Consider the following 27633-nt stretch of genomic DNA (forward strand, 5'->3'; position numbering starts at 1 on the left):
AATAACTCTGTGAATGATATGTAATTCTGCAGAACAAGAAAACATTTGTGTCTTCTGCTCTCAAAAAAACATGTAGCAAATACTTGCTTCTTTGTTTTGGAAGTTCCAAGTTTCCATGTATGCGCATGAGAACAACCCTGTACAAAATCAAACTCAGCTGACACGGACTAGCAAAGAAGGAGTTTTTTTTTAATATTGAGGAAATAGAGAAGAAAGAAGTCAGTGAGATGAAGAGAAAGAGAAATAAAGAGGGAGTGGAGCCAGACAGCCTCCTCAGCCTGAGGGGTTGTCATTTTTTTTGAAAAAGTGTAGAGAACAAAGATGTGATTGCAAGCAGTTAAAGGAGTTACATCCAACATAGCCAAACCCATGCACACATTGCACACGTTTCTTCTCCAAATGATGAAACCAAAGGGGAAAAAATGTGACTTAACCAAGAGCAGATGCATCTACCATGAATGTAACATTTTAAAAGCTGAAAAAGGGCTGACCTGGGATCAGAGAGACAGAGTTCACTCAGTAGCTGGCAACCTGTGGACGTCCTCGAACAGAAGGAATGACCAAGTGAGGGAAAGCATAGTAAAATCAAAAGAAGAAGAAGAAGAAGAAGAAGAGGAAGAAGAGCTATACTTAGCGAGTCCTTCACTGCTCTCCAGAATGTTATCTCTATGTTTTGTTTACACCCAGCTGTTTATAGCTCGTGTACCTATTCCTGTCGACGTGTTGATGAGCATTCCTCCAGACATCAAGGAAAATTAATCGGAAATAGATTTGTCAAGAGTTTGCAGAGGGCCTCGCATTGGAGCGCATGAGGAAGAGCGGCATGCTCAGCAATATGGTGTGAGCGGACAGAGGAGGGCAGCTCGGATCAGCTGGGGGGAAGCACTCAGCTCATAAGCAGCATCTTAGTCACAATCATAAATCAATCAAGTATTTTTACAGCAAATGTCGCACAAAGGATGGTATTTGAAATGATTCACCGACAGTAAAAAACAAAAGCAAATGGGGATCAGCAAGTTCATTACACGCACACACGCACACACACACACACACACACACACACACACACACACACACAATGCTAAGTAACAGCAGCAGTGATCAGACACACAGCAGACTGTCTTGTCATATCCGGAATAGCCTATTTCAGTGTTTCCATCTCGCTTATGTCATTGTGTGGATGGAAACCTGTTTACATAACCTCCGGGTGGGGGGGGGGGGCGACAAGTGACTGAGTGTGTTCATACTCAGGTAGAGCAGACGGACATGGCCATTTGTGATGTTGATGGAGTGATCCATCTAGTCTGAAAGCCAGTCTGTTGGCTGAGAGCCTGCGGGCTAAAGCAGCCGTCTGCTGCTGGAGAAATGGCCTCAGATGGTTACCGAGCTCACCTGTAGCACCCAGACTGAACTAAGACTGATGTTTGCAACAGCAAAAAACTGTTCGTAGTAACTCTGTGGTGATTAGTAACAATCAGCAATTGGGAATTAAACTGTATGAAGGCAGGAGTTACCAAACAGACAAATAAAGACACACACACACATTTCCCCAAGCATTCATCTCCTCACATGGGGCGGCCCGGGAGCACATGCAAGTGCTGATCAGCTTTCATTCCCCTCCTTAGCTATTTCTGTTGTTCTTTCTCCCTCGCTCCAAATCTCTGTTCTCAATTAAAGCTGTCCTCAGGAAACTCAATCTCTCCACTCGTGCTGTCCCAGAAAGAAAGACACACACACACACACACACACACACACACACACACACACACACACACACACACACACACACACACACACACACACACACACACACACACACAGTCACAAAGAAAGGGAGGAAGAGAGACAAGAGCAACACACACACACACACACACACTCACACCACTCATGCTCTGACATGTCTTCTTTTCTCACCCACACTGCCAGCAGAAGTTATAAGGAAAAGGAGATCTTGAAAAATGGGGTTGGAAACCGAGCTTACCGGACGAGGGATGTGAATGTGGCGTTCAGGGTGGAGGTCAGCGAGGGTTGGTCAGAGGAGAAGTGAGCCGTGCAGCGTAGTAGTTGTGTTTGTCAGGAGTCCCTCTCACGGCGACGATAGAGCTCAGCCTGTTGCATTCCGCCTCCCTCTCCCTTCCCCGTCTCTCTCTCACTAACACACACCCTCTCCCTCTCTCTCTCCTCCTGAAATCATTGTGTACTTTGATTCACAAACCCTGCCTTTGTCACGTGATCCAACACTTCAAATATACAGCACATTTTTTACCAGCCACAGAATGCCCGAAGGAAGGGAAAACAGGGTCCAGAAAGCTTAGGTTTCAACTTGCTGCCCACCCCCTCTCTTCCCCTCTCTCTCTCTTTCTTTGTCTCACAGTCTCTTTCTGTCTCTCTATCTCTTTACCTCCACTCCTTCTACAATGTACTGTCAGTCATCGCTCTTTTGTTGGATTTTAACTGCAAGTGTTTGTTTTGCATTTCTAAATGTGTTCCTCCTCTGCTCTACGTCCAAAGATGGGCCCAAGCTAACACACACACACCAGAGCAGTGCACGCACCTACACACTAGGGCTGCACGATTTGGGGAAATAATCTAATTGCGATTTTTCTGACAGATATTGCGATTCGATTTACGATATTTCTTTTTAAGCGACCCAACGGAAGTTTATTGTAAAATGTAGCCATATCTCCGGCTAGGAACGTCGTATCAACATGCTCCCGTCTCTAGCACCCCCGCAGCCCGATCTACGAATGAAAGAACTAAACCTACATGAAACTTCCGTTGGGTTGCTTTAAAGTCAAGCTTCAGTTTAAGATTCACCCTGTAATAGATGTAAAACATGTGATGGAGCATTACTAACCTGACTCAGATGGTTTGTTTCACCAAACCATCTAGGAAAGCTCCATTGGAAGCCATTTGGAAAGGGCAGGCACTTTCAAAGATATTTGGCAGGTGATTGGATCAATCTATCACCTTCTGTCATGGGCCACTTCTGATTGGTTAACAATGGCTGGTACTTGTGGAGCACAGCACTTCTGATTGGTGTGGATAACTGAAACACAATAATTAAAATCGCGATTTCGAATTGAAATCGATTAATCGTTCAGCCCTAGTCCAAACACACACACACACACACACACACACACACACACACACACACACACACACACACACACACACACACACACACACACACACACACACACACACACACACACACACACACACACACACACACACACACACACACACACACACACTAATGAAACAGTCATTAACTCACACACATGCTGCGGAGGGCTGCACACCTTTGGGGATATCAGTGTCAGCCCTTGGCTTTCGCTCCGTGTTTACAATGCCTTGACTTCGGGGCCCCGGCCAGCAAATGTGGGGACCTGGGGCCAATCCAGGGCCACTCAGTGCTTTACTGTTCCCGATGGGAAAGAAATACACCCAGCATCAGCGCCTCGGGACGATTAAAACAGTGATTTAAAACTGGAAAAGTCAAATGTAACTAAATGAATAATTTATACGCCTACAAACAGACTAATCACATGTAAAACTTTACAATTAAACTTGTTTACAGTTACATAAGTTGCAACAAACAAGAGAAATAAAGTGCAACAAAGAAGAATAGTGTGCAAAATATTATGAACACATCACATCTCCAGTTTAGATACCATCTACGAAAACCATGCAGAGCCTGGTATATATGTTAGATGACTTCATTAAATCTCCAACATGCAAACGACCATGAGCTGTTTTCCATCTCTCCCAGCCCGAGAATTACAAAAGGACCATTCTCTATGCACTTTCCGCACCTTTAAATCAGTTCAAGTGGACTATTTTTCCTCCTACAGGATTTTCCTAAGCAAATAAACCCAGTGGTTTTCTGGTAAGGAAGCATTTAACGGCGATACATTTGATCCGAGATGAGATCAAACCTGGCCGGCCCCTGAGGGGAAGAGTTACCTGCCTCTTCATGTCAGAGATAAAACTGTCTGCTTCTGTCTGACTGACCGGGCTCCGTGTCAGCTCACCGCAGTCAGCGCAGGTCACGTTCCAAAACAAAAGCTTTTTCTCTGTTTAATGAGGTTTAAAAACAGATATCTGTATTTACACATTTGAACCAAACCAGACTATACATAGCCTTTTATTATCTGTTACCAGTCAAAATAGTTGCATGGGGAAAAGTATACACTTAAAGCTTAAAACTTGAAGATGTCCCCAAAATGTCTGCCTTTATTAACTACACCAAAATATACGCAGTTATATCTTTTTTCTTCGTGCCACATGCTCACATGATTTACATAAACGTTGGACTAAAGCGTTGCACCATCAAACTGTACAAAGTATCACCATCATTGAACCCAGTTCTTATGATAAAAATATACAAAACATCTGCAAGCAGCAGATCTAAGCCACATGGTGAGGGGGGAATGGATACATCATAATGAATAGCTCTATGCAGTGATACAATGGGTGTGTTTGCTAAAGTAGAACAACATAAATATCTGGAATGGATTGTGTTAGTGTGGGACTTAATGTAAATATGAAACAAACACATTTGTTTAGATGGCACACATACAGACCTGGGGACCGTCCAATCACAGGGCCACGGCTTTAACCATCTGTGTGACTGCCACACTTCTCAGCAACAGTGTCAGCACAGGAGGTGAAAGGTTAGTCGCGTTTGTGTTTCTGTGTCAGTGAAATGTGCAAAGGGGGGGGGGGGGGATGTAACATCTGGCGAGTGTGAAAGAAGCATTTGTATATTTCTGAGTGACTGTAAATCTGTGGGGCAGTAATCAGCACAACATGTGGATGCACGCTGATGCATGCACACACTCATTCACACATTCACACACATTTTCATTCTCCCCCACTTTTGGTTCTTGCTTAGTGTCAACGAGTGTCAAAGCAGGTTGACTGAGAAAGGAGATTAGGAACATGAGAAGGGTCTCAATGAGGACTGCAGGTAGGATATCGGAGGCCTCTGATAAAGACGGCCGAAAGATGTACAGCAAGGAAGAAAGAACAAAGAAACGAGGAGGAGGAAAAACTAAAGGGGAAAAAAGAGGGGAGCTTTATAACTTTCTGCAGAGCTTGAAATGGGGCCCTTTTTGGCAGCGAGCAGTGGAGAAACCGCAGAATGGTGCGACTGGGTTTGAGGGGTGGAGGAGGGGGCTGAGGAAAGGACAAGGAAGAAGGAGAGAGCGGAGAGGAGGGAGAAGAAAAGACAGGGTGAAGGAGGAGGGTGCAGACGGCAGGTTTTAATCAGCAACAGGCTGCTGGTAATGAGATCACTATCCCACTGCTCTCAGATTGATGTCATGTGAAGCTCTGTGGTGCACAGAGAGGCATGCCGAGGATGACAGGCATGCATGACTCTCCTGCCCGGGCACACACAAACATACAAGCAAACACAAAGGAACACAAACACAGAGCTCATGTTAAGGCTGCTACATGCCCACAAACCAAGAAACACTAAAGAATTCCACATGCACACAAAGACCCTTTAATGCGCCTCAACTCCCTGCTGTTAATTTTCTTCAAGCTAAAAGAAAAAAGAGCTGACACAAATATAATCACACCCACACATACACCATGAACACGTTTCAGGTCCCAATGCTGCTTTATTTCTTTTCTGCCTCTCAAACGGCTAAGCAGGAACACAAAGAACATACTGTACCAAGTGAGGGTTGGCTAGACCTGTAGGCAAAAAGAGTTGAAGCAAAAGAGACAGGAAAAGCAGAACTGGGGGGGGGGGGGGGTAGAGTAAGAGAGAAAGGGAAAGCAGGGACACTCAGGGTAGCAGTTGTCGGTTTGGGGTTTTAAAGTTTGGCACACGACTTGAGAAATGAGGCAAAGTCTGGGAAAACATATGTGTAAACAAATTAACAGAAAAACTGCAACAAAAACTATTTATTTTAAAGGGGCCAAGGCAAATGTGCATATTGGGTGCTGCGTGGATTAATGTGTGTGGTTAAGTGTAGAAAGAAAGCGTGCTGGAAACAAAGAGGCGTACATGTGCATCCAATGAACAGTGAATAGTTCTCCTATATAAATGTTCCCCAAAATTCAACCATGATGTCACTATGAACCTGTTGTGAACCCAACTCTGTCAACTACCATTACCGTCTCATGGTCCTCCCCCCCCCCCCCACGCATGGCTCTCCATCTCCTTCCACTCTATCCCCATCTTGTTCTTGGGCTTCCACTCTTTATCTTTCGCCATATAATGTTGTCTGGCTGCATTTTCCTTTTTCAATACGAACTGCATGTGCCCCCCCCGTCTCCCCCGTCTCCCCCTCCTCCCCCGTCTCCTCATCCGCCAACCCAAACTCCCCCCAAACACACACAAACTGCTCACAGCCATTTGGAAAGTCTCCGGTATAACAAGGACAGTTTTAATCAGAACAGGCTGGCATATTCTGGCCAAGACCTGCACTTATGGTAATTCAATCAGAAAGCGAGGGGAACGAGGGGGGAGAGAAAAAGTGAAAAAGGGGCACACGGAGGGTAGTAGAGTGTGAGACGGGAAATAAGAAAAACAGAGGGAGGAAAACGGAGACAGTGGGCGGATGGGAGGGTGAGGTAGGGGTTGAGTGGTTGAAGGAGTTTGATCCACATGTGGAAATGATTGTCTAATTACAGCAGATATGTATAAGTGTTACAGCCTGCAGGACAGATGGTGATTGGAGGGCGCAACGCAGATTAAATGATTGGATGGGGTAGAAAATCAAGACGAGTAATTGGACCAGGAGGATGAGATCCAGGGGGGTGTCATGGTGGCTCCTGCATCATCTCCTTTTTCTTATTCAGCCTCACACACAAGGCCTTTCCCAACTCAAGGGCCGCCCCTAAAACAGCTCTTTAAGCGGGTCTGCCGGCACCTCGTCTGCACAATGAGACAGTCCATGGACATGTTTCTCATCGACTCACAGACACAAACTTCTGTATCACTTGACCCCTTTAATGGCTAATAGAGTGTAAATGTCAGTTTTAAAGAAATAGTTCAACATTTTGGGAAACACTGTTTTTGTGTTTGAGCCAAGAGCTTCAGCTCCATTTTACTGAGGGGTTATGTGCCTGACTATTTCTTGGCCTGCAACAGTAAGTTCATGGAGTTGCATGGCAACTGGGTAAGACACCAGCCAAGCTCTAGAAATAGTCTGGCATGTAACCCCACCATAAAACAGAAACTTTTGTACATATTAAAAAAACTAAATATAAGGTGTCAATTAGTGAGATTTAGAGTAGGGGGATTTTGTTACATTTGGACAGAGCCAGGCTTTAGGTTGTCTGCCGGTTCTCCTCTAAATGCTGCACTCAGCAACTCCAGCTACAGTTTTTCTGTTACAGACATGAGGTATGTTGTACATTTATGCAAATTACACCAAAGATTGCACAATGAAAGAAAATGTGTTAAATTCCCCCAAACAACTCATCACCGAGCACTCTTTGACCTCCCTCTGTCTTTGTTTGTCTCAGTGTAAAAAGGACAGAAAGTGCCAGGATTCAGTGCGGAGGATTGTCCCCATCGGGATAACCTGGCACCTCTTCACAGGACGCCGCCTGTCAACACATGTGAGCGAGTTTGGCAGCGTGCTGCAGCGCATGTCTGCGTTTCAGAAAATGTAAATTCCCTCTGAATGGTAAACAGGGACCAGACATAAGCTGCTGCTAATATCACAGCACCGACCTGGCGTTGGTTTTGTTTATGAAGAGACTTTTATTGTTTCAGATTGTTTCTTAATTGTGACCATTTGACCTATAAGACTTAATACAATATCTCATAGTTATTCATGAATGTGTTTTTTGCTTCTTTTTATTGGGACCAGCTGTTCTTTGTATTTCCATCACTTTTCCCCGCATGCACCAGTGAGGTATAATACTTTCAGCTATAGTCTGCACAAATCACTTTATTGAAAGGAAAATGTGTTACTAGCCGTTAACACTGCACCAGTGGTAGATTAAAAACATAATAAAAATGTTGTTGTATTAAGTTCTCCCTAATTAATTTATGGATCGCAAATCGTTGACAGATAGCTTGGTAAATATTTCTATAGGATGGGCATTTTGTGTTTTTTTGCAATTACAAAATAAATAGACATACATGTTTAGGACATTTTACTGCCCATTTATTATTAACCAAATGTTATACGATATGTTGATGTGTCTACATGAGCAGTATAATGTATGCATGCAACTCCAGTGACCTCCATCTCTGTTCAAATAAATCCTTTCCCTCCAAGCTGGTCATGCCTACTTTAAAGCTAAATAATGAATTTATGTTTAAGGATCAGAAAGCCCTTTGAGCATGTTAAAAACACATATGTGACCATTTATATTTGTTCTATAACATGATTGTCGCAGCTCAAACCATAGTGATGGTGAAGAGAGACAGAGAACGAGAAAAAAATAGGCAACCCCCCAGATTTGGGGTCCTTCAGACATCCCCACTTCTTCAGTGAAAAGCATGTACCTGCACCTGGACTTAAATACCTGACATCTAATTATTGTAGCCCATAGCAACAAGGGAAACACTCTGCTACACAGCCCCATAGACACATATGAACTGACTGGTATTAAAAGGTTAATTTGCCATTTGCAACTTCACCCATAGTCTCAGTTTTTCCTACGCTACACACCCAGGGGCTGCCTCTACCAACCACTCTCTGCCCTGCTTAGAAATGGCTTTACTCTCACGACACCAGCTGTGTTTCTACCTAGAGGTTGATGTTGGCCCTTATTAACGCCTAGTACTTAAAACAAACTTGAAATGTCAAATCAAAATACGTTACTTTATCATAATCGCTGTTCTCTTGTCAGTTTTTGGGCCAAATGCCTTCATATTAAATGTCCATCACACTGTGTTTAATAATTGTTTGAACTCACCCCTCGTAACTCTGGAAATATATGATCATCCTGGTCCAGTGGAGCTGTTCCTGCATTTGAGCTGTAATGGAAAGAAAGGAGAACGCTGAGCATCACTTCTCAAAGTAAGTGGAGTCACTATGTATATCCATGTTTAAAGTGCCCAATGTAAGTCGACCAGGGTGCATTATCCTTTAATCTGTCTGATCAGGCCTTTATACTGAAGGGGCTGAGCAACACAGCCAACACTGGTTTGTATCCAACCAGGGCTTCATGAGAAGCCATCCCCACAATATGATACTGAAGAATTTAAACAGTCAAAAAGGACAAATATAAGTCTTCAAAACTTTTTTAGATAAGTACAATTAAAGTTAAAATCCTGCTGACATCACGTCAACACAATATAATGTCATGTAACTATCAATATTGAGTGCACCATGGAGGAGCTGTAAGCTAATGGATAATCGCCCGAGCGTTCTCCAAGGTGTCACTTTGAGCAGTTACAAAACAGAAATTACAAAACAGCAATAAGACTAAAAGAAATCTTGTAAATTCCACAAGCCACAGTATGTTTTGACAAACCTAAAGATACAGGACCCCAGCCCAGTGTGTGCGTAAACTCCAAACAAAGTAACTGAAGCTTTGGTGCTTATATTTCTATAGCCTTACTACTCTAATTAGAGCACCGGTGATAATGTGTCGTACTTCTAATTTAGTCCTCCCTGTATCTGTGTTGATGTAAACATGTACATCCGCTACGAAGCAAAAGTGCTGTGCCAGCAAAGTGGTTTCAAAGCCCTTACACATTGTGAGGCCTCTGATTAACTTGAAATAGCCGTCACACCAGACTGAAAACAGGGTCAATCCTTCACATAGACAAGCTCTGCCACCTGGTGGAGAATACATAGTCCTGCGATTTACAATTATACAATGTCAGGGGCAGAGTGAGATTCTCCCTAGACCAGCAGTTCCCAACATGTGATCCTCCTTAGCAACGGTCATTACAGTCCTTGACAACGGTCTGTACCGCTGGATTAACGTGTCACATATTCTGAATTGAACAATCAGAACTTTATTTAGCTTCCGTATTGTTTATTGTTGAATGTGGACCGCGAACATTTTTTAGATTCTTATGTGGGCCCTGAGTTGATTTAGGTTGGGAACCGATGCAGTACATACTCAGAAAAACTATGTTCCTAAAAGACAAATAGTAACTAAGTGTTACTATTATAAAAATAGTAAGTGTTACTATTTCTCAAGAACAAACAGCTTCCTCTTTTTTCATTATGCTAAGAGGCAATGCTGGAAAAAAGTCAACAGCACTAAATAATGCCACAGATAACTCTTATGCCCAAATTGCCTTATTCTGTGTTAAATTAAATGACAACAATTTTCATACAGTATGTTCAGTGCGCCAGAAGTGAAGCTGCACTGTTCATTTAAACCACAGTGAGGCGATGTTGAATTACTTTTTACATCTTCTGTAGGCTGCACCCTGTTTTCCTTCCAGGGGGTCTGCAGCAAAATGTGATTAATTGATTTATCCAACATTTTATTAGTTCATTCCACTTAAAAACATTTGGGTATTACATGCATGGAACAAAAGGGATGATAGAACATTAGAAGAAGTTATATGCTTAACTAATAGTGCCGCCTTTAAATACAAACTCCCATCAATATCATTAACTTTTGTCAACGAGCTCTGGAAAAGGCAGGAGGAAGCGTTGAACAAGAATCTGAGCTAAACATAATACTAAAAAGCTAATGACACCAATGGTATATCTCATTAAGATAATAAAGGTGTATTGTTATTACTTCTTTATTGCGCCTAAAAGTTATGTAAAAAAGTGATTTGTTGATAAATTGTCCAGTTTTATTAAGTAGTAAAAAGTATGGCACTTTTGAAAGAAAAATTACTTTTAAAATAAATGAAAATGACTGATTAACCTAATTTTATTTTATTTAGTTAAAAAAAGATGAATAAAGATCAACAGTACCCTTCATTTGAACTGTTTTTCTAATCATGTGCAGAAGTTAATTATTTATGCTTTATCCTTTGGATACAAAGACTTTCCCAAAGGACAGGTGGACGATGAATACATTATGATTTTTGCAGCCTATTTTTGTTGTATTTATGTTGTAGTTGGTCTGGTCGAGTTGGAACTTTAACTATTTCATACACACTGCTGGGTAGTTTTATCTCAAACAATACATACCATTTATAAATTGATAATGTGTTTTTTTAATGTAAAAATCTGAAATTAACTAGTAGGGTACCTATAGGTGTTAACTACATGGAGAAAACATACTATATATTTGACTAAAATGTAGTGGATGGAATTATAAAGTAGCAATAAATGCAAAGTAGAGAAGAAGTACCCTAGACTTGAGTAAATGTCACCTCACTTTTCTATATAACTAAACTTGAGCTCAGTGCTGACAAACACTTTCCTCATCAGCCATTTTTTATCTTTACTAATTGCAGAACATGTTTGGGCATATCGAGGAAAGTTTGGATGCAAATGTAAAAAGCATTTCCAAGAAAATGATCTATCATTAGATTCCCGTAATTGAAACCGAGAGCTAGTAGCAGCTGACAGTGAAATCCAGAGCAGGTGCAGACTTCATGTCAAACACTGTGACCCCATAGCCTAATTCCCTACAAGCTGAAGGCTGCGGTGAGCACATTCAGTTCACCTTTCAATAATCATGTGTTGAATAAAACACATCCCACTTCAACACTACCGAGAGGCCGTGACCTAATGAATAACCTGTGCACCTGCCGGGGACACGCGGTCAGGTACATTTAGTCTATTCTACGACACTTATGTTTGCACAAGAAGCTTCTGACCTACATTCACTGTGTCACGGCCAATCTGCGGCGGTAGTTTAGCTTTGAGCTAACACAATCTGTGGAGAGAAAGGAAACGTGATGAGGAGAGGAGGGGCGGTGGGAGTCACGGTGAGGACCGCCCTTGCCACACGTGCCAGCTTTTTCAGTCAAAGATCCTCTATCTTTGGAGGAACAGTCACTCGCGACGAAAAGCATGTGCCAGTTTTCGAGTTGTGAGCGTGGGCGTTAAGTCGCTTTGCGCATGTGCTCTGCTCGTACAGTTTCCTCTCATATAAGAAGGCACGTGGATAGGCATTGACACATTTGACCTCACATTGCAGAATACGTTTCCAAGTGTCTGTGTGTCTCGTAATTTAGTTGGAAGACTTTTTAATTGTTGTAACATGAGATTGTAACATGAAGTGTGGAGTGTTCTGCTGAACTAAATAACACAGTGTTTAATCGATTCATTAAAAAAACGATTTTACATTCAACTAAACTTACATTTATTAGAAATAACTTGATGATATAATAATAATAATAATAATAATAATTATATATATATATATATATATATATGCCTAAGGTTGATTTGAATAAGTTATTGTACAATTATTTTTTGTAATGTAAAAATAAAATAATATTTAGGCCTATATGTATTTATATCCGTAGGCTATTGATATTTTATAAATTGTTCTTCGTTCACACTATAATTATATTATCACTATAATAAATATATTTACTAAAATGCAATTATGATATGGTATTTTCTCTACATACCAGGAGCTTAAGGTTTCTTTGTGCTAAAATGCCTATCTATCTGCTGTGGACTATTGAAACTGATACTTTCTAATATTGTCCTATTTCCATTATTAATGAATTACAGACTTGAATTATTTTTTATTTATTTATTTGTTACTCTACTTTCTTATTCACATTAGAAAATAATTTCCTAAGGGTGATTAATAATGGTATATCTTATATTATCCTTATTCATATCCTGAATATTATTTTACATAAAAGGTTTGTTTAGCTGAAAAAATCTGCTAACTGTTGTACTGTATTTTACGATCATTTCAATTAACACCTTGAAAAATAAATAGACCTCTATGGGCCATTCTACCGAATTGGACCAAAGTCAGGTTGGAAATGTTATGAAATGTTGTATATTTTTTTCCTAAAACTTTGTCCATATATATTTTGTACCATATCTAAATTACACATCTAGTAAAAGAACCGTACATTTTTATATCGTATCTTCAGACTGTATTGGAATGTTCTTCCTCTACCAAAAATGGTCACTACTGAAACATAGTACATACACTGTAGTAAAAAAGTATTATATTAACCTGTTATGATTGTTTTACCTTCCCTTCTCTAAATAGTATTTTAACAAATGTATTGAGGGTTTTCACAATTAAATTAATAAAAGTGAATTTGTAATCAAATTTCAAAGATCAATTTACAATTCATAAAAATCATAATGCAAACTTTCTTTGTAAAATGCATAATACTGATCATATTGATTCCAGAGTCTATGATTGTTGAAATTGAACATACATTAAACCAGGGGTACTCAAATACAAATCTTAAAGGTCCAACATTTTTTTTTTAATAAGACAAAGGTCCGTTTATTACGGCCATTCAAACTTTTAAACAATTACAACAAGATTCTTAACACGAGGTTGCAAAAACAAAAATAATCTGTATGCAGCCGTTTTCATTGTTATTGTGTCTGTGCTTGATCCCTCAGGGTCGCAGTGTAAGAGCTGCAGTTATGAATAAAGGCAGCTGCACCCTCTTTCATTCAGCATTCCCATTACTGCTTTATAAATGACTTGCCCCCTTGTGTGTCCACTGAGGTTCGTCAGGCCCAACACATCTTCAACAAACTCCCCCTTTGCCTCATCATAACAACTCACAAACACCAGCAACTGAGCATTGTCAGTTGTGTCAGTGGACTCATCCACAGCTAAGGAAATGCACTGTGCATTTTGTAGCCCAACACAAAGCTGATTAATCAAATCACCAGCCAGTATTTATGTTCTTCTGGTTGCTGTGGAATATGAGAGGGGGATTTGCTTTACCTGTTATTTCCTCTTTTTGTTTGCCTTCAAACATGGTCTCCATCACTTCATGCATTCTTTTATACTTCAGTTATTATCCAGTGGAAAGTCCTTACCTACTGGCCTGTTTCAATCAAAGTGGTTACTTTCTGTGGGAAGTGTAGTTTTACACACCGTCTTATTTGACTTTCTCAGGACTTAAAACAGTTTTTTGGGGGCAGACCCCAACAAAGAAAAATAAAATGTACACACATAAGGTCATCATCTTAACAGTTTTGTATGCTCATCCGTGAGCAGAGCATCAAGTTGACATGTCAGTCTATTACAGCTGAATGTCGCGATTACCATGTTGTTCAGCAAAACGCCTCACAAACGTATTAAGATCCAAAGCTTTAGTAAGTTTTGATTTTGATACACTGACAGTCTCTTCGCTGTCATTGTAGACCGCAAATACCTCATTCTTTCAGTAATTGGGTCCGAATGCTTCTCGTTTTGCGCCGTACCGTTCAAATGAAATCGCCGACAATCATATTTCAAAGCTCGCACCAGGTCCGGGGGAGGGTTACAAGGTTATGGCTAGAAAGGATCCGTCTTGTGTAAAACTCTCGCGAGAGTTTGGCTGAACGTCACGTGGCTGAATGTTTACTTTTGGCAGGCAGCCTTTCAGTTACGATCGTTAACATCAGTTGGCCACAGCAAATGATGGTGAGAAGCCAAACTATCTATTAATTATGTCAATGACAGGGAGTGTGATTGTTGAAATAGGGTGTTAGCGGTCTTGTTGGTGTTCAAAGAAGAATGACAACACTGTAGATCACCAACACTATGGTTTATTTTTTATTCACAGGCAAGTCAACGTTGTCGCAGTAAGAGTCCCAAGATAGCTCCTGGTGCAATAAAATGTTCCCTTGCAGTGTTTTACTATTAAGTCTGATGTTTCTCTATTAATATTGCTGCTGCATTAATGTGTATGTTGCATCATGTAACTGCTGTAATGTGTTTCCGAGCTGCTCCGATTACAACGAGAGTTTCAACGAGAACGTGACCTCATATTTAAACTAGACGGATCCTTTCTAGCCATAACCGGGTTACAAGGCGTTCGTCTTGTGCTGCATTTACTTGCACTCGGACATTAGAGACTTTCTCTCATAAATGTCCGATGAGCCACAACTTTTCTTTCAAAACAAAGCTGCCAACTGGGGTGGCAAGGCCTATTTTGAGGGTAGCAGTTGCCCCCCCATGCCAAACTAGGCTACTAGCTACAGTACAGATGCATGCAACTAGATGAGCTGTTAACTCTCGCTCTGACTTTTTTTTTTTAAACAAACGCATTTTTCCCACCCGCATTCCGCGAAGACCCGCCCTACTGTGCCTCTGATTCGCAGACTGTTGGTGGGGGGAAAAAACGCTGACGGGATGCTGAATGTGATTGGACCAATGCGTTGACAGACACACACAGACAGTGGAACAGTCGGACATGCAGAGCGCTGTTTGTAGTGGACATAGCGGAACATTTTGACTCGTTGCGTTGTGGCGATGTCTCGCAGATAACACATATGAAAAGTATAATTTGCTCAGAGTCCAGAGACAGTTGTGGTTCGGTCCGGATCCGGATCGGAGTCCGGACTTTGAGGATGCCTGCATTAAACCAATCAGTATCATAATATTTTAGTTGATAACTCAATATACTTCATTTTTTACAAAACATCCACTGTTTCAGTAGTGACCACATTATTTTGTTCTCAAGGTTGTATCATATTCCCTCAACCTTATTGCATAATCTTAACTCATAACATGCCTTATGTTGAAGTGTGAATGTTTGAAGCTACTGATCCAGAATCAGCACTTTAGTAACAGGCTGAAATAGAGGGGGATGAGGCTAGAATGCATGGTCTGTTTGGTATTTTGAGCAAAATACTTCATAGACATGTTTTTTTATATATCTGAGACCTATAATATATGCCTAACAATAGTATAATAAGAGACCTTTAAAGTAACACACTGATTTTCAGACTTTAAAACACATTTATTTCAAAATTGTGGGATTTACCTGCTTACCATTCCATTTTGTCACTACCGAAATGATCATGTCAATTACCGAAACGTAACCCGTTTCGGTAGTGACTTTTTCGGTAGTGACGATTCTAGCTAAAATTGAGCATAACTATAGAATGCTAGCATGTACATGGCTAGCATACACATGTTTGAAGAGGTTTACACACATAAAAACCTAATACTTTGCATAAAACCCCGAAAAAGTTTACTTCATTGACGATAATATGTGTTCGGTAGTGACAATTCTTAAGGTTATATGCCGATTTTCAGGTTTTGGAACAGATTTATATCAAAAGTATGGGATATAGCTACTGGCCATTCAGCTATGAGGGTCAGGGATGCAGTGTCACTGCCTTGTCAAAAATGCAGGGGTGTTGCTAAAAACCAGGCTCAGCCATTGGACTAAAACCCCTTGTGTTTCGGTAGTGACATGAAAACTGGGGACATGATTTTTTGAGTATAGTTTTTTTATAAAAAAATGATACCCACAATAAATCTAAATATTCCAACTTCTGTTTTAAAGTAATCATAAAGATCTTCTACATACACCATTCAACAAAATAAAATAAAATGTTTTAAGTATTATTTACAGAAATTGAAATGTAGATGTCAGGGTTGGGGACAGCTACTTCCCAAAAGAAAGTACCCTATAAATGATGTTTTTGTATATGTTAAGCTTATCACTATATCATTTAATGCCTTATGTTTAAATAGACCATAACATATTCTTAGTAAATATCTATGTCTGAATACTTCATTGTTTTGTTAAATAGTTTTTCTTGTTGTGGGACCGCACTTTGCACTAATTCGGTAGAATGCCCCATATATCACCTTTGCAGTCCTTGCTTAACAAAACTGTACACAGGGTTGAATCATTGGTATGTAATCGGGTCGGCATTTTGAAATACATGTTAAGAGCGAAGCCCGTTTTCTGCTCTTACACAAATAAACGTGTTAGAAAACTCGGGAGACATAATAGGAGTGAGACCTCTCGCCCCTTCAGCCTATCTCTGCCTCGTTTCCTCGTTGTGTTATAGCAGAGCCCAGGCAGCCATTAGCATAAAATGTGTGTCAGTAGGGCAGCGTAAGCTCACATGCCATGCGCACATGCTGTAGAGCTTTAACCAGCATTCCAATGTCGAACGAGCCCAATGTGCCGTGTCCACGCGGGGCTCTCGGCCAATGAAAAAGTGAGAAAGAGTAAAAAGGAGTGGGGGCACGAGGAGAGGAAGGGCGGGGGTGAGATGTTTTTAGAGAGCGTGACACACAGAGGGAGAGGGAGGGGAGAGACATCCCTGATACACACCGACTTACAGGCGGTTAGCGGGACACACAAAAAGAGAACAGGGAAAAAAGCTGGTCACATTTCTCAGGCACCTGAAAACGTGCGGGTTATTTTAGGACTCGTGTTGCTTATTGATGAGTGGGGAGTGTTTAAACTACTTCCACTCTCTGTTCATGTTTTGGTGGTGACTGTATATGGCAAGCAGCTGAACGCGTTTGGATCTCATTTAGAAAAACACTTTACAGTAATATCTTAGCACAGCCTGGCATCAAGTGGTGCACACAGAAAGCCAATCCGAGTGCTGTCTTTTGACCTCGGAAATCATTTGTAACAATTAGAGATTTGCTCTAATTTCTCTGAGCATTTGGATACATTCTTTATGAATTGGCCTCTTTGGTAGCAACCAAAGGCATTAGACGACCATAATTAGCAGCACGGAATTGAACAACACCGACATAGGAAACATGGAACACAGTCCTGGTGGTAAGTAGCATTGGCTCTTTTTTTTAAATATAATGTATCGTCTCTATGTCTCCTGCATTCAATGGAGAGATTATTCTAGACAAGCAGGCAATGGTGCATAATGGAAGCAGGTGCCTGTGCTCTTGTCTACATCTCATATTGGCTATTCCTAGATATCACGTATTGGTTAATTCTAAAGATAATTTATAAACATGTTCAATGTTATATAATTATAAGACTGCTTTGCTTTTTATCCTGTTCCACTGCATTTCATTTTAAAACACTGTCTAATTAAGTTACTACAATTCATTAGTATAGGATTTTTATTTTGCAATTTATTTTTTTAGCACAGTTGAAGCAGATTCGTTTTTTGTGCGGCTTTTGGGAATCTTGTTACAGTACAAGAATTTTATATGATTTGGTGAATATGGCAGGGTTTAAACTGTGTATTCTAACATAGGCTATGGCACGTTGCCAAGTGCTCCTGGGCTGCAGACAGTTGAGGGTTTTATAGAGTGAATGAGCTGAGCTCGGAGAGGGAAGTCCTCTCTCATCAATCTCTGGGACGGACTTCCGATTCCCTGCATGTAAACACACTCACGTGAACTGCGACCTAAATCGCCCTCTGACCGAGAACATGTTCTGCTCAGCCCATTTCCTCTGAACACGTTTATTCTCACGTTATTGGTTACACACTCAGGGCCATTTCATTTAGACGGATTTTAAAGTATTGCATTTATGGGAAGTTTTTGAGTGAATTGATACTTTGTAGCAGTGTGTGACTCATTGCACTTGGCTGTTTATTATGTATTTTGCTGAACCTCAACTTCTTCCATAATACATTCAGTGGACTATGTCAAGGAGCAGTAACGCCCACTGAGTCAAACACTAATGTTTCACCCATGTACTGGCCCCTATTCGAAAACAGTTCCCAGTCAACATCAAGTCCTGCCAGGAACTGAATCATGATCTAAATGTAGCGCATGATGGAAACAAGCCCACGGATTTTAATACTTTCCCGTTAACTATGTGAATGCAGGCACACATCATTAAATACCCTATTAGAGCCTATGCAATGGGCATAACAACGGGAGATTAACGTATGTGCTAAATCCACTGCACTCCTGTTACATAACGGATGAAGACTGAACTAGAAATAACATGTAACATCAAAATAATCTTTTAACGTTTTTAGGTCGACACCATTTGTACATTGTCAGAGTAAGCTATAAAATGGCATGGACTGCGAAATAAAAAAGGAAACAAATATATAAATTATATAATAAGGTATTTATCTATGGTAACCAACATATTTACATTATAACGTCCTTGAACAGAGGCAGAGACTGGCTTGTCTTTACATCACTTTCTTCGCCCAATGCACGCTGGGTAAAAACAGTCGTGACGATGATGGGAATCATGCGCCTGATTTTTTTTTTTAATACGCAGTTACCCCGCCTAGAGCTGACAGCACGTGCACACAGCCTCAGAATCCACGTGCTGCGCTCAGTTCCCAAGCACCCCCTCCCATCTCCTCCGCGCGCATTGTGCTCGCGCTCAGTCTTCACGGGGATTCCTCTTCCATTGCTGATAGCTTGGTCAGTGGGTCAGAGGTTTAGCAGCCTTTTCTCTCGTCCAGGAGACTGTAACTGGTGTACAATGTTAACTAGTAATTATAGCAGACCATAATTCAACTTGCTGTTTGGTACCTGAAAAGAGCATAACCATAGTTTTTCTAGAATTCTAACTTGGTTTTGGTTGACAACGCTAACTGTTCTTACAGTGTACATACACAACCTTAGATTTCAGTTATGTACATTTGCAACAATAACACTTTTAATGCTTAATGCAGGGCATTAAAGTGTTAGTGTTAATTATTATGACCCCACTTTGTTGTATTACGTGACATTCTGAAAAAGCTATCACCATAGTCTATATTTTACTGGTTGAAATTTTAAATATATGTTTTGCTATATCTGTAGTAGTTGAATAATTAAGCTTTAGCTTTACCCAATAATATGACCACCCCTAATGTAACCTCCACTGTTCAGAGAGCTGACCTTGTGAGCTTAAAGCATAGCCAGATCATTACGGTCTTTAATGATTAAACACAATGTTTTCATTATGCCAGAAATTCAATGGGGTAGCCTACCTATTTATTTATGTATTTATTTATTTATGTATTTATTTATGTATGTATTTATGTATTTATTTATATATATATATATATAGTTATAACATCCCAATATTTAGAAGCATATGAATGCCTTACTGGTGTCTTTATGCCAACCAGCACAATAAGCTTAATGTTGAGCACTATACCAGCCCTGAAATCAGACTCCTTCGGGTTGTCAGCCTGACAGACGATCACACAGCTCGCTAATTCGCATTAAAAGCCAAGCTTGATATGGGTGACGGATAGTATTTCTATCCAAGGATTGAATTTAACCCACTTCTTCTGGTCCATTATATATTTATGGGTGAACCCTCTATATCTCCACGTGAAACTCTTCAAACTTTTGCCCCACATAACTCCTTAAAATTGAAACTGGAACAACATAAAACGGAGGGCATGACTGTTTCTTTGTATAGCAATTAAAGATCATTTGAGGTTCATGTGATAAAAGGAAATGTTGCCCTCTGTGCCAGAGAACCATCCTTCTTGAAAGTGTTTCATAAATAGACACATGACATGAGGCCAGCTGTTTCACGTGGAGTGGGGCTTACTGTCCAGGTACATTTACAAATGTTCTCATGAAAGACGATGGAATAGTTGGAAGCTAAGAGGGGGCATGTCCCCAAATAACATGATGTGTACGTGCTGCCTTTACATTCAGCCTGCCATGGATGCATGCCTGCGGGGGTGGGAACACATGTGGAGTGAAAGGTCGGGCAGAAGGGAGGGGCGGTTTGTTTATTCTGTACTTCTCATGGCTCTGTGTCACATGTTGTAGCTTGTGCCAGAGTACAGCAGGGAGGGTATTCTCAGAGCTTGTTAGGGCACTCAGCCGATTCTAAGAAAATGGAGACAAAAAGTGGCAACCTGTCCTCTGCAGGTGATACACACCACACGTCCATAAAGCTTATCTTACTTACACAAACACACAAGAAAATGCATGTAACAGTCAGTCTAGTACTAGTATTGCCACCACTAGGGCTGCTCAATTAATCGTATTTTGATCGCAATTACGATTATGGCTTGCAACGATTACGAACACAACGTAATCGAAATAAAACTTTTATATTTTTATTATTACTTTTTTTTTTCAAATATATATCTTTTTGTATAGTTTTTTCTGTTGAATTATACTTAAAGTTCAGGGTAATCAACTGTTAAAAACATAGGCTACTGTTCACATTTTTTTCTCCAATAAATTGATGTTTTCAAAGTAAATGGATAATCGTTTTTAATAATCGTGATATCAATTGACCTAAATAATCGAGATTATGATTTTTTTTTCAGTCAGGGTTGACACGTGTGAGCATGCAGTGTAATTAAAGAGGCCAGACAGAAATGCAACACGTGTTTCTCCAGAAGAGAAGAAAACACAAGAGACGTGGGAGGTTTTTTTCCCTATAAGGTTCAGTGTCCTTGAGACAAAATGTTCAGAGAATGACAGAGAAGAGAATCTGAGAATATTGTTTGATATCAGTTAGACCAGAACTATCTTATATGACTGCAGTAACTGGGGCAGAAGCATTGATAAAAGCCATTACAAGCTGTGGTGTTTAGTGGCATGGTCCTTGACACTCATGTGATTGGGAAGTGCAATAATGACACCAATGTGGAGCATGCCATTTCATCACCTTGAAAACCATTATGGTTAGCATACTTGTATGCTAAGATGTGTAGATAACTGACATAGTGGTCTAATTGTGAATCAAAAGGACAAACTCTGAAATATACCCAAAGGGGGCCACCAAAATAAGCAGAAGTATACCACTTCTTTAAATAAGGATTATTATTTTTTAGCCATAAATGGAGTCTGTCCTTTTTAGTTTTAAAAGTATTTAAAAATACTTATGTAAGCTTTTAAGCGTCAGTGGGTTTTGCACTTTGCCCATCTTTTAACACCTTGGATATAAATGCAAAATATAACTCCCATCATAAATGAGTAAAGCCCTTAAGCAAATCATGTAATGGGTTAAAAGTTAAAAGCAAAAACGTGACTCTGTGGAATGCAGTGTCTAAGGTAGCAGTGCCCTGCTCTGCTCCCCCTGCATCTAAAGCCACAGCACTGAAGTCCTTTCTCTTCCAAACGTGATCTGCGCTTGTTATTGTACTTCTGCTGCTGTTGTCTACACGGGACTGCGCAAAGAGCCTTGTGAGCCGGGCGGGAACTGTGTCAAGAGTCCATGTGAGCTCCCGGTCAGGTGGCTGGCGGATAGATGTGTCTGCATGCCCACAGCCATAGCGGGGAGCGGGGGAGGGAGGAGGAGGAGGCAGAAGGGGAGGAGGCTGGAAAATAAGGGAGGGATTGGAGGAGAGATTCGATGCTGTAAGCAAGCAGGCAGGGAGCTGGCTGGCTCGGGCCGCACGTGAGGGGCAGGCTCTCATCTTGCAGGGAAGAACATTCTGCACAACATGAGGGGGTGGGGGTGGTGGCGTCGAGGGGAATAGGGCATTTCTGACTCAATGTGACATCCCTGCACAAAGGCCTGTGTATGGCTCTCATTGTTAATGAATAGTGACTCAATTTCATATAATAATGCGCATTTATGGAATTTCCTTTTCCAGATAGATAGATTACGTTTGGTTTCCTGAAATATGTTTGGCTAGGATAGGATAAAGGGTATTTTATAGCAAATATGTAACTTCTGTAGAAAACACAAATTATCAGGCCATTCTGTTATTGATGGCTTAATAATCCATGTGTGGATGAATGTATTTATCTTGCCTGGTCATTTTTAAACATTCTCCAATGGGTTTCTAATTTGTCATTAAATACTGGATTACAGTTACACTGGATCAAAGTGTAGCATTGCCCTTCTCTCCAGCACTCCCTCTTCATTGTACATGTGAGCCAGATAAAGATCAGAGAACTGAATGTCCCCCTCCCTCTCTGCTCATCCAGGTGTTATCTTGTACGCTGGCTCCTCCGGCAGTGCCAGCCCGAGTCCTGGCAGCCCCTCCAGTGGATACCAGACCCAGTCGCCCTCATCCCACTCGCAGCCTTCCTCCCCAGAGACGGTCTCTTTCCAGGAGATTGGGCCCCTTAAGCAGCGAGGGGAACGAAGGGGAGGGACCCCTTCCCCGAAATTGGTCTTCCAGTTTCCAGAAGTAAACAACGCTCCAGTGGCCCAAGTATCAACAGTATCGTCGGCAACCTTCAGCCATCCCACAGTGGCCAAAAGACCTTGTGGCTTCACTGGAACATTCACCAGTAAGTACCCACTCACCCCTGCCTCTTCTTGTTATGTCTACCTGCCTAGAATGTTTTTTAATTGTATTCCTCTCTCTGATGATAAATGTTTGCTTCTTTCAGAGACTGGAGGTATGGTGCTTCTGTGTAAGGTGTGTGGGGACATCGCATCTGGGTTCCATTATGGTGTGCACGCCTGTGAAGGCTGCAAGGTGAGACCGAAGAAACGATACTATTATGTCATGTCTTTCCGTTCATTAAGTGTACATGATGACATGTTGCCACACAATACTCTCTTCTAAAGCTTTGATTGTTTTTGTGCCTTCCCCAGGGTTTCTTCAGACGCAGCATTCAGCAGAATATCCACTACAAGATGTGTGTGAAGAATGAAAACTGTCTCATCATGCGCATGAACAGAAACCGGTGCCAGCACTGCCGCTTTAAGAAGTGTCTCTCCGTGGGCATGTCCAGAGATGGTGAGAGACGTGTTCATGTCCCTTTTTTAAAGATTACATTAAGACATATGGCAACTGAAAATGAAATCATTTTGTATTTACTTAGTGCAGAGGGTTGCATTTATCTATGTTTGCAGTGTGACATGGAAAATCAGATATAGATCATTCGACTGTTAAAATAGTTTGTAAGGAAGCGTCACTCCCCATCATAGAATGTATTTTTTCCTTTCTCTCCTTTTGTCTTTTGTTCCCTCTGCCATCCTCTCTCCTTGCCCTGCTGTCTGATTTATGGCAGGAGGAGCGCTAGAGTCCCAGTAGTCATCTGTCATGCGGAAACTGTGACAAATATAGTTTATTTTGGGAAATGGGGACACAAAGTTACCGACATGTCACCAAAATGTACCGACTTGCCCATTTCCTTTTCGCCAACACTGACGTTAACAAACAGTCATCTGGGACCTGATGTTATTCTGTCCTGTTAATCCTGAAAACCTGCAGCACTTGACTTTCAATTAAATAATATTACTTCAGTAAATTTGCTCTACTGCATAATTTCACCGCAGGACTCTGATCTCAGGGGGAATGGCTAAACTAGGAGATAATAAATCATGTTCTTTCTGGAGCAAACATTTTTAGCTGACCTAAAAAAGCCACTATATGGGAGTGGGAAATCACCTGTATTATAACAGAAGGCAAACTTTATTTTTAAGAATCAGCATTTACATGTTTTAATTATCTACCGAAGCCCAAAATGAGAATGTTATAGACCTTCAAAGACATTTTTATGTAACACCTTTGATTTGACAGCATAACTAATACAATTAGTGATCATCCAATTCTTTCCACCTCCAACCATTGGTCTCTTCACCTCTCATACCTGCAGCCCTTCTCTCTTTGACCTTTCCACTGTCATTTCTCTAATGACCCAATGACCTACTTTTACAGGAAAAGATAGAACAAATGGACAACTGGAAGACATAAACAGAGAAAGAGAGAGGGGTGCTGGGGGAGGTGGTGCAGCATGCATCGCTCTATAAATAGGGATGTTAGTGTTGGTGAAGAATTGAAAAAGGGGGGAAGGGAGGATTGAAAAGGCTGGAGAGTCGGATAAGGCAGTCGGATGAGAGGAAGGCTTAAGTATTCGTATTATGGTGAAACTGCTGTGACGGTTTCAGAATAATCGGAGACAGTAGAGAGGTTTTGGGATTAGTAATCCGCACAGAGATGGCTGCTTGAGGGCCATAAGTAGAATCCATATTCAAAATAAAAGTGGATGTTTCTCTACATAGTTATAATTGTAATTGCCTGAGTATTAAGGTGTGCTTTCCCTCTATTTTCCTCAGCTGTGCGTTTTGGGCGTATTCCCAAGCGGGAGAAGCAGAGACTGTTGGATGAGATGCAGAGCTACATGAACAGCCTCAACGAATCCGCTTCCATGGAGATGGAGGTATCGCCTCCAACCGACGCCCCCTGCAGTCCCCAGACCCAGACGAGCGAAGAAGCGGCCTCCATATCTTACCTCAGAGACGAGAAACCAATCAAGATGGCTGCCGGCAACGGCAACATTGGCACTTCCTCATTCCGAAACAATTCAGGGCAGAAGCCTTCCCTGTCGAACTCGGGGACTCAGACCCACCACACGGTCCACGGGGAGCAGGCCAGCTACCTCGTCCCAACAAGCTGCCCTGTCTCCTCCACCAACAACGAAAACTCCACAATGGTCGACAACGCCAAGTACAACCTCTCTTCCAATCAGAATCAGTGCCCTGTCAGTGGTCGCTTATCATCTCAATCCTACTCAGCCAATCAGAACAGTTATTCAGCCGGTGATTTCCAGAAGCAAAGTGCCTGCCCCTGGAAACTAAGCGGAGGAGCCAAAGTGCTGGTGAGAATACTTTTTTCATCTGTTTATTGAGTATGTGAATATCATATGTCACTTTAGTGTCAATAGAAAGTCCATATTTCTTATTTTTCCTCTCTTCTCTTTGTCTATCCTGCAGGCATGTCCCCTTAATTCCTGTCCCGTGGCTCCGGCCAGTCGCTCCAGTCAGGAGGTGTGGGAGTCTTTCTCCCAGTGCTTCACCCCTGCTGTTAAAGAAGTGGTGGAGTTTGCAAAGAGCATCCCAGGCTTCCAGTCTCTCAGCCAGCATGATCAGGTCATGCTGCTCAAATCCGGCACTTTCCAGGTACATACAGCTAAATATAATGTTTTGTTTAGAGAATTTGTTTATTTTATTTTGCTATCCTTTGGAGTCTTTTTTTCGACTGACATTGTCTGGTTCCTCTCACAGGTTCTGATGGTGAGATTCAGCTCACTGTTTGACCCCAAGCAGAGGACGGTGACCTTCCTCAACGGGCAGACATACTCACTGGCTTCACTGAGGGCTCTGGGCATGGGCCCATTACTGGAAGCCATGTTTGATTTCAGCGAGAAGCTTGCATCTTTGGGCCTGGAGCCGGACGAGATGGCTCTTTTCATGGCTGTCGTGCTGGTTTCTGCCGGTAAGCTGGCACACTAATACTTGTAAACAAAGCACATACTGTAAGCACCTATTTCCTTGTGTCTAACCCCAATGCCCTCCCTCTCTTTCTGCAGATCGATCCGGCATAGTGGAGGTTGGAGCTCTGGAGCTGTTGCAGGAGAATCTAATAAAAGCTCTGCGCTCTCTCATCACCAGTCGCCGTCCAGATGATAGCACCCTCTTCCAGAAGTTGCTGCTGCGCCTGCCAGACCTGCGCACCCTGAACAACCACCACTCTGACAAGCTTCTAGCTTTCCGCATTGATCCTTGAACTAAAAAAAAACGCTCAAACTTCCTGAGGTATCAGCTTTGGGGGGCCTCCCTGCTCCCCATGCCAGCCTGGCCTGCCACATACAGTACACTGGACTCTGCATGATGGCCAGTTGCTGTGCCAAGTCTCTCAACATAAGAGAGTGAAAATATCAGTGATGGATGAAGGCACGGCAGGAAGTGAAGGCTCCTGAACTCAAACTGATTCTTCCTCCTACCCAGGATTGCTAAAAAAAAACCTTACAACATGGCTTTATTCTTCCTTGGGTTCAACATCCAACCACAAAGTCATCACCTTTCCCTCGGGGGGGTTTGTGCTGAAGACCAAAAAGAAGAGAGCGCTTGGTGTTCCCCACTAAACTTTGTCCTCCTATTCCAGCTCACAAAGCTACATGAGGGAAGCACAAACTCTTGCCAAGAGAAAAACTCACATGTACATTCACTAACAATGATTTATTTCTGTACATTCATGCTACAATGTGTAAAGGGCACTTTACATACAGACCTCGTAGATCAATATATAACAATATATAGCAATAGAAAAGTTTAATACACAGGTGGGAGGAAGATTTGTGTCTACCCTGTTGAAATGATATAAGCTATTTTCACAACATTTCACCATGTAAGGAATCTTTATAAAATCACCCATTTGTGATTGAGAATTGTATAACATTTTTAAGAAATGAGAATAAATTGCATTGTATTTGTATGCAGGTAATCATGGAGGGATTATAGGTCATTTTATAGACCATGTCTGGTGGGATATACAGTATGTTTTATTGTACATTTTGTATATAACCTTTATTCCTGTTCCATGTAGGTTTGCAAATATGTAAATGAAGTTAGCATTGGATTATTGTATGTATATCACACATAATAGATTGGAGTATAAACTTTTTATTTGAAGATATATATATCATTGAAATAAATGTATTATCAAGTGACTGCATCTCCTTGTGAATGTTTTACACCATACAGCAAAGTACCATTATTAAATATGATATAGCATTTTTTCTTGTAGCTCGTCTTTTTCCCCTTACCTCTTTAATGTGAAGCTAACATCAGTATTACCAACGCGTACCTTAGAGCCGTAGCTTAGCAACAGAGGCAATCAGCCAATCACGCTCAAGGTCTGAGAGCCATTAGGGCTTTTCACAAACAAGAAACACCCCTTGAGCTTCCTGTGTGTGATAAGAGGTATGTAAGTGTTGCACTTCAACAAATAAAAGGTGATGTTCTTTGCCCTGAACACACTGTGACTTTTTTCAAAGCACACGCAAGGCTACATTATTGTGTTGGAACATTTCATACACCGGGGGAACTCAATGCACTGCAAAGTAATGAAAATACAGCAAAGGTAAAAGATTAAACTTTTAAAAAGTGTTCATTACAGGCAAGTTATACAAGAGAAACAAATAAAAATAACAAGGGAAGCTAGTAAAAAA

General features: G+C 41.3%; 1 protein-coding gene and 1 pseudogene across 2 annotated transcripts in view; one reads left to right on the forward strand and one right to left on the reverse strand.

Annotated features, from left to right (window-relative positions):
- Positions 1-2184, reverse strand: part of LOC307039487 (retinoic acid receptor gamma-like) — a 41609-nt pseudogene extending 39425 nt beyond the window's left edge. Inside the window, exon 1 of the transcript XR_013810662.1 lies at positions 1982-2184. The product of XR_013810662.1 is annotated as a retinoic acid receptor gamma-like (transcript). The remainder of the gene's footprint in view (positions 1-1981) is intronic.
- Positions 2185-16966: 14782 nt separating this feature from the next.
- Positions 16967-27132, forward strand: LOC307039834 (nuclear receptor subfamily 1 group D member 1-like). Its single transcript, XM_079682256.1, has 8 exons — positions 16967-17599; positions 22654-22962; positions 23065-23153; positions 23273-23417; positions 24740-25281; positions 25397-25582; positions 25688-25898; positions 25993-27132. Exons 1-8 carry the CDS (start codon positions 17581-17583, stop codon positions 26187-26189), a joined length of 1698 nt encoding a protein of 565 aa, XP_079538382.1. The 5' UTR covers positions 16967-17580; the 3' UTR covers positions 26190-27132.
- The last annotated feature ends 501 nt before the right edge of the window (positions 27133-27633 follow it).

This window comes from Notothenia rossii, assembly GCF_949606895.1.
Source record: "Notothenia rossii genome assembly, chromosome: 5".
Taxonomy (NCBI): Eukaryota; Metazoa; Chordata; class Actinopteri; order Perciformes; family Nototheniidae; genus Notothenia; species Notothenia rossii.

Excerpts from the sequence above, each read along its gene's own strand:
- LOC307039834 (XM_079682256.1), top strand. Across the intron at positions 22,963-23,064 it reads CTTCACTGGAACATTCACCA|AGACTGGAGGTATGGTGCTT; the intron begins GTAAGTACCCAC and ends TGCTTCTTTCAG. Across the intron at positions 23,418-24,739 it reads CGTGGGCATGTCCAGAGATG|CTGTGCGTTTTGGGCGTATT; the intron begins GTGAGAGACGTG and ends TATTTTCCTCAG.